The sequence below is a fragment of the Cicer arietinum genome, chromosome 5, assembly GCF_000331145.2.
Source record: "Cicer arietinum cultivar CDC Frontier isolate Library 1 chromosome 5, Cicar.CDCFrontier_v2.0, whole genome shotgun sequence".
Classification (NCBI taxonomy): domain Eukaryota; kingdom Viridiplantae; phylum Streptophyta; class Magnoliopsida; order Fabales; family Fabaceae; genus Cicer; species Cicer arietinum.
The window spans coordinates 48449861-48456571 of NC_021164.2; the positions used below are offsets into that span (position 1 = coordinate 48449861).

At 30.4% G+C, this 6711-nt stretch overlaps 1 protein-coding gene and 1 non-coding gene across 2 annotated transcripts; both read right to left on the reverse strand.

The window, feature by feature from the left end:
* Positions 1-202: 202 nt before the first annotated feature.
* Positions 203-3068, reverse strand: LOC101498058 (xyloglucan endotransglucosylase protein 1-like). The gene is made up of 3 exons (XM_004516401.4): positions 2320-3068; positions 1255-1448; positions 203-817 (listed from the first exon to the last, which is right to left on the reverse strand). Exons 1-3 carry the CDS (start codon positions 2602-2604, stop codon positions 421-423), a joined length of 876 nt encoding a protein of 291 aa, XP_004516458.1. The 5' UTR covers positions 2605-3068; the 3' UTR covers positions 203-420.
* Positions 3069-4389: 1321 nt separating this feature from the next.
* Positions 4390-4514, reverse strand: LOC113784902 (small nucleolar RNA SNORA69). Its single transcript, XR_003471066.1, has one exon. It is a non-coding gene; the product is annotated as a small nucleolar RNA SNORA69 (small nucleolar RNA).
* Between the last annotated feature and the right edge of the window lie 2197 nt (positions 4515-6711).

The window sequence follows — 6711 nt, forward strand, 5'->3', positions numbered from 1 at the left end:
AATTTCAAATTTATTTTTATCCAAAATCATAGAAACAAATATTACTCATCACAATTACTTTGTGTATCACATGCATTACACGAGTACATACACCAAAATAAATTTAAAAGAAAAAATATTGAAAGAGTAAAACAGTCCATTACTTATTTTTATGAACATATATGAGACAAAAAAAAAAAGGCTCACAATTACATCTATCAAAAGGGTTAAGCCAAGGAAAGTTCATTCCCTTAAAAAATATAAATGACAACATTCCATGGCCACAATTCGAACATATCATAAATTAAAAATTATAGGGCTACATCTTTAATCATAGTCAATCCAAATTTTCCTCAAAGATATCATCTAATATTTGCATGTTTTCTTTTATTCCATTAAACAAGACGGTGCAATATACATCATATATATTTGCATTAACCTTTATTCAAATTGTAATAAATTCTCCTTGCGGCATTCATATGGAAGACCATCATGAGCATAACGTCTCAAATCAGCACAATAGTCATAAACTACCCATTTGGAAAGAATTTTTTGCAACTTTCTCTTGCTTTCAATATCAAGGCCTTTATTTTTTCCACCATTGAAACCCTTGCAACTTGTACCTTGCTTTGCAATGCAAGCATTAGCATTGAAGTTTTTGAAACCAGCCACAAATGGAGCATTTGACAAATCAAGCTTAACTTCACCCCATCTTGTTGCCCATGAGTCTCCATTCCAAAGAGTTGTGTACACTCTCATTGGTCTTTTCGTAGGGAATGGAACACCAATACTTTGCCTATTGAGCATCACTCTAATTGGAATGTTATCCACTAGGATTCTACAAACACAAGAAACATATATTAATATACATATATTTCACATTTAATATTGATGCAAAATTATAAATTATGTCTCACAATTAGTTAACCTTATTGATATCTTAAATGACATCGAATGTGTTTTAAAAAGGAGATATCATATTCAATCTAGAAAACTAACGTAACTACTAATTCAGTAATATTGATGTTAATAATTTGCACCAATTTAACTAAAAAATGAAAGAAAGTTGAAAAGCAAGACGATGAAAATTGAGATGTAACAGGGTTCACAAACGCAAAGGATGAGCCCAATTAATTAAAACTATTTTAACAATAGACTCCTATATTTCAATATACTAACTAGCTAAGAAAATTCAACAAAAATATAATTTTAATTTTAATATATAGTTGCATATGCAAGTTTAACTAAATAATTAAACATATTTTATGTACATACATAATGCGGTCAGGGTTCCAATCAATGGAATAAGTGTGGTAATCCTCTGTTGGATCAAACCAAAGATAGAATTGCACCTCACGACCTCCAATACCATCAGCATATACATTAGTTGAGAGCAAATATGGATCACCAGTCAAATTTCCCAAGAACTCTATATCAATCTCATCATGTTGTGATCCTATGGAGCTAAGCTGCACATGAAAATACATGTGAAAATTAACCATGTCATAACATTGCATCTTCGTCAAATAATAAATGAATTATGTTAACAAATCATAATGAATTATGTTTACAAATCATATTACTCTCAGGAATGAACATCTAGAGCATAAATTTTGGGGTTTGCATGGTGGTCCTATAAGGGTGGCTCAGTAATAAATTAAGGAAAGTTTTGATACAATTTAAAATTTAAGTTTTAAAAAGAAAAACTTTACTATATCTCATTTTTTTTAAATTGCAGTTGCGGGAAAATGTGACGGGGGATCAAATTACAGTTATAAAGTAGTTGCAGAAACTTCAAAATCCGCAATATTACTATAACAGTTGAGATTACATACAACAATTTAAAATCATGTTATTTCAAAGTTAAAAGTAAATTTATCTAATGAAAACTAGAAATTTGTTTTGATACTATTCAAAAACTAAACCAATCATGCTAAAGTATAAAAATAGATGCTCATATTTTGATTTTCGAAATAACATTTTTTACATTCATACAGTTATATCCATAGTTCAAAATTGCAACCAACAACCGCAATTGAGATAGCAATTAATAAAAATATTTTATAGGTCTAAAAAATGACATTGCAACAACAATTGTTGCTTCATTAGGGACATTTAACTACATTTCATTTTTAAATATCAAGTTTTGCAACATAAGTACAAACAACCGTAATTTTAAATTATGGTTATTGGTTATGTCTTTGACTTTACTCCTCAAAACAACTTTAATTTATCTATGTTTGTATCGCGCATGCATAAATAGGCGTGCGCATGCACAAATAGGGGCGCGTACGTGCACACGCAAATAAAGATATATAATTTAATAATTAGAAAACATACATAATAGGCTGTGACAGTTCCAGCAGAGTTTCCAGGAACAAGCTTTATTTTCATATCAAATCTTCCATATAAATACTCATTCTTGGATACAATGCCTGAACCAGAATATTCATCCATAGTGAGGGTCATGCTATTACCATCATCCTTAATATCAACCCTTTCTTCTCCAAAAAGATTATCAAAGTCAGTGTTAAAAGTTCCACCCAATGCAATGGTGATGAAGCTTGAAAAGAGAGATAAAAGAAAAAGGGAACCATAATATGAAGAAAAAGAAGCCATTTTCATTACAACGTTTAAGAAATCAATAACAATTTATTTAAATAATGAAAATGGTTTCATATTCAAAAAACATATATGGTTACGACAGTTACGGCAAAATGTAATTGTTGTTTTGAAATAAGATTGATGTAGCTGTCAAACACCGATTGTGATGACTGCTTTACCGCAATATTACTGTCGCAATTGCAGTTGCATTCAAACTGCAATTTAAAACATTGAAAAGATAATGTATTTTTTTTTAAAAAAGAGACACCGAAAGAGAGAGAAAATATGATTGAAGTTTGTTTTGATGACAAGAATGTTTTTAGATCTTTGCATGGTTGTGTCTTCAAATTTGAGGTTGGACAAAAGGTCAAAGCTTAAAATGGATTATTACTTAAGATAGAAAGTGCTAAACATGGAGATGCATGGAAGCATGTATATTCAACTATAATGATTTTGAGTTGTTGAACATCATCTCCAAGATTCAACTCATTGTAACATCTCAAATTTTAAATAAAACAATACAAGTAGAAATTACTAAGATAAATTTTTATTGAACTACTAAAATGTACTTTTGTGCTTAGAATAATGAGTATTGTTTCTTATTATTAAATTATAAAGAAATGTTGTGCTTATGAGTTAAAATATATGTGGTACAAATTTATATTACGAAGCTATCTATAGTTATCTAAATCTTATAATATCTTAGAAATAAATTATAAGGTAAATATTTTAGTTGAATGAATTAATACATGAGTTTTATAGAAGTATTCTATATGATAATAATGATAAGTATTTTCTCATTATTCTTATGTAACTAATTAGTTATGTTGGTATTAAATAAATAACTTTTGAAAAAGTTATAATTATTCATAATAATAATAAAATTAATTATTCTTTTAATTTATAAAATTAATTATTATTTTATCTCATAGTATGGAAAAATTATTTAATAAAGAAATAAGAGTAAGAGTGAACAAGCCATTTGTTCTATGGTAGGAATCAACATTTTGGTTCCATTGATTTTATGTTAGTGCAACTTTCTATACTAGGATCATGCATGGTAAGAAAGATAGCCACATTAAAACATATACATGAATCCTCTTATCAAACTTTTTGTCACCTCTTACTTAAAAAACAAAGGAATGATTAGTATCCAATAACTTGACAAAATGTGGACATGGTAAGGAAAACATGATTAGTGTCACTACGCGAAAAAACGCATATTACAGCGCTTTTTTAAGCCATTTACAGCGCTTTTTTAAAAAAATAAGCGCTGTGGAAACGAGCGCTGTAAATGATACAACAGCGCTTTTAAAAAAGCGCTATAAAACATGTAAATACAACGCACGCTTGTTATGCACATTTTACAGCGCTTCTTCACACAAAGCGCTGTAATATGCACCCCATTATATGAGTTATGGGTGTGCATTTTACAGCGCTTTCTCAAAAAAGCGCTCTAAAATGCACACCCATAACTCATATAATGGGGTGCATATTACAGCGCTTTGTCAAACAAGCGCTGTAATTTGCCCAACCATAATTTCATATATGGGTGGGCATATTACAGCGCTTTCTCACAAAAGCGCTGTAATATGCCCACCCATATATGAAATTATGGTTGGGCAAATTACAGCGCTTTTTTGAGAAAGCGCTGTAATATGCACCCCATTATATGAGTTATGGGTGTGCATTTTACAGCGCTTTCTCAAAAAAGCGCTGTAAAATGCCCACCCATAATTTCATATATGGGTGGGCATATTACAGCGCTTTTGTGAGAAAGCGCTGTAATATGCACCCCATTATATGAGTTATGGGTGTGCATTTTACAGCGCTTTCTCAAAAAAGCGCTGTAAAATGCCCACCCATAATTTCATATATGGGTGGGCATATTACAGCGCTTTCTCACAAAAGCGCTGTAATATGCCCACCCACAATTTCATATATGGGCGTGCATATTACAGCGCTTTCTCAAAAAAGCGCTGTAAAATGCCCACCCATAATTTCATATTATGGGTCTGCATTTTACAGCGCTTTTCTTGTACATTTTACAGCGCTTTCTCACGGAAGCGCTGTAAAAGGTGCACCATTAAAGCGCTTTAGAACAACATTTTACAGCGCTTTTTAAAAAAAGCGCTGTAAAATGTGAGTTTTTTTTTTAAACGCTGTAAATTAATTATTTGAAATGAAAAGCGCTTTTTAGCTTTTTATGGCATTTTTTTTAAAAAGCGCTGTCTTTTATCTTTGTATCCAAAATTATTTTGATCCAAAATCACTTCACAATCAGTAGAACAGAACATATTATAGACAATCAGTAGAACAGAACATATTATAGACAATCAGTAGAACAGAACATATTATAGACAATCAGTAGAACAGAACATATTATAGACAATCAGTAGAACAGAACATATTATAGACAATCAGTAGAACAGAACATATTATAGACAATCAGTAGAACAGAACATATTATAGACAATCAGTAGAACAGAACATATTATAGACAATCAGTAGAACAGAACATATTATAGACAATCAGTTCACACAATCAGTAGAACAGAAATCAGAACTCTGTAACTTTATTAACATATATGTAACTCTGTAATTTACAACCTAAGTAACTACATTCAGATACATATATACAACCTAATTTACAACCTAATTACCTACATTCAGATACGTATATATATATAACCTAATTTACAACCTAAACTACATTCAGATCCATTATATAATAACTAACAGATCCATTATATGCATATATTGTGTCCTATGATCATTTACATATAATAACTAACAGAATATACATTATATGCACTAGCTACCATATAATATTCAGATCCCTTGCCCAGCACAAGCTATTTCCCAGAAAATCAAATAATTTTCATGTCAAGCACGTACTGACACCATTCTTCCTTTAATTCCATCAGATCTTCCTCAGAATATGATGGACTGGAATTGGCAAAGTACTGCAATATAAAAATTGAACATATTATATTAAGTTAGTATCAAATATATAGATAATTTATATATGAAAATCATATAATGCAAATACCGTACCGTTTCTGGGATAATAGTTTTATTCTTCTCAACAATCTCCTTCATGAATCTCAATATGTAGTACCCACAGTCGATGTTATTTGTTTGACGAGGGCACTTTATTGAGATCCATGTAATGTTATTAGACTTCTGCTTCGACACTTTAGCACCTCTTTGAGCTCGATAAACTTTTAAGGCACTATCGAATGAATAAATGTGATTATTAGAGCATGAATATTTATATATATATATATATATATAAATATTCATGCTCTAATAATCACATTTATTCATTCGATAGTGCCTTAAAAGTTTATCGAGCTCAAAGAGGTGCTAAAGTGTCGAAGCAGAAGTCTAATAACATTACATGGATCTCAATAAAGTGCCCTCGTCAAACAAATAACATCGACTGTGGGTACTACATATTGAGATTCATGAAGGAGATTGTTGAGAAGAATAAAACTATTATCCCAGAAACGGTACGGTATTTGCATTATATGATTTTCATATATAAATTATCTATATATTTGATACTAACTTAATATAATATGTTCAATTTTTATATTGCAGTACTTTGCCAATTCCAGTCCATCATATTCTGAGGAAGATCTGATGGAATTAAAGGAAGAATGGTGTCAGTACGTGCTTGACATGAAAATTATTTGATTTTCTGGGAAATAGCTTGCTGCTGGGCAAGGGATCTGAATATTATATGGTAGCTAGTGCATATAATGTATATTCTGTTAGTTATTATATGTAAATGATCATAGGACACAATATATGAACATGCATATGGATCTGAATGTAGTTTAGGTTGTAAATTAGGTTATATATATATACGTATCTGAATGTAGGTAATTAGGTTGTAAATTAGGTTGTATATATGTATCTGAATGTAGTTACTTAGGTTGTAAATTACAGAGTTACATATATGTTAAAAAAGTTACAGAGTTCTGATTTATGTTCTACTGATTGTGTGAACTGCTTATGGTATTTGAATATGTTTTGTTGTTGTGTGCACTGATTGTGAAGTGATTTTGGATCAAAAATAATTTTGGGCACAAAGATAAAAGACAACGCTTTTTAAAAAAA

Excerpts from the sequence above, each read along its gene's own strand:
- LOC101498058 (XM_004516401.4), bottom strand. The coding sequence starts at position 2,604 with ATGAAAATGGCTTCTTTTTCTTCATATTATGGTTCCCTTTTTCTTTTA. Across the intron at positions 1,449-2,319 it reads GAACTGTCACAGCCTATTAT|CTTAGCTCCATAGGATCACA; the intron begins GTATGTTTTCTA and ends TTTCATGTGCAG. Across the intron at positions 818-1,254 it reads TGGAACCCTGACCGCATTAT|AATCCTAGTGGATAACATTC; the intron begins GTATGTACATAA and ends TTGTGTTTGTAG.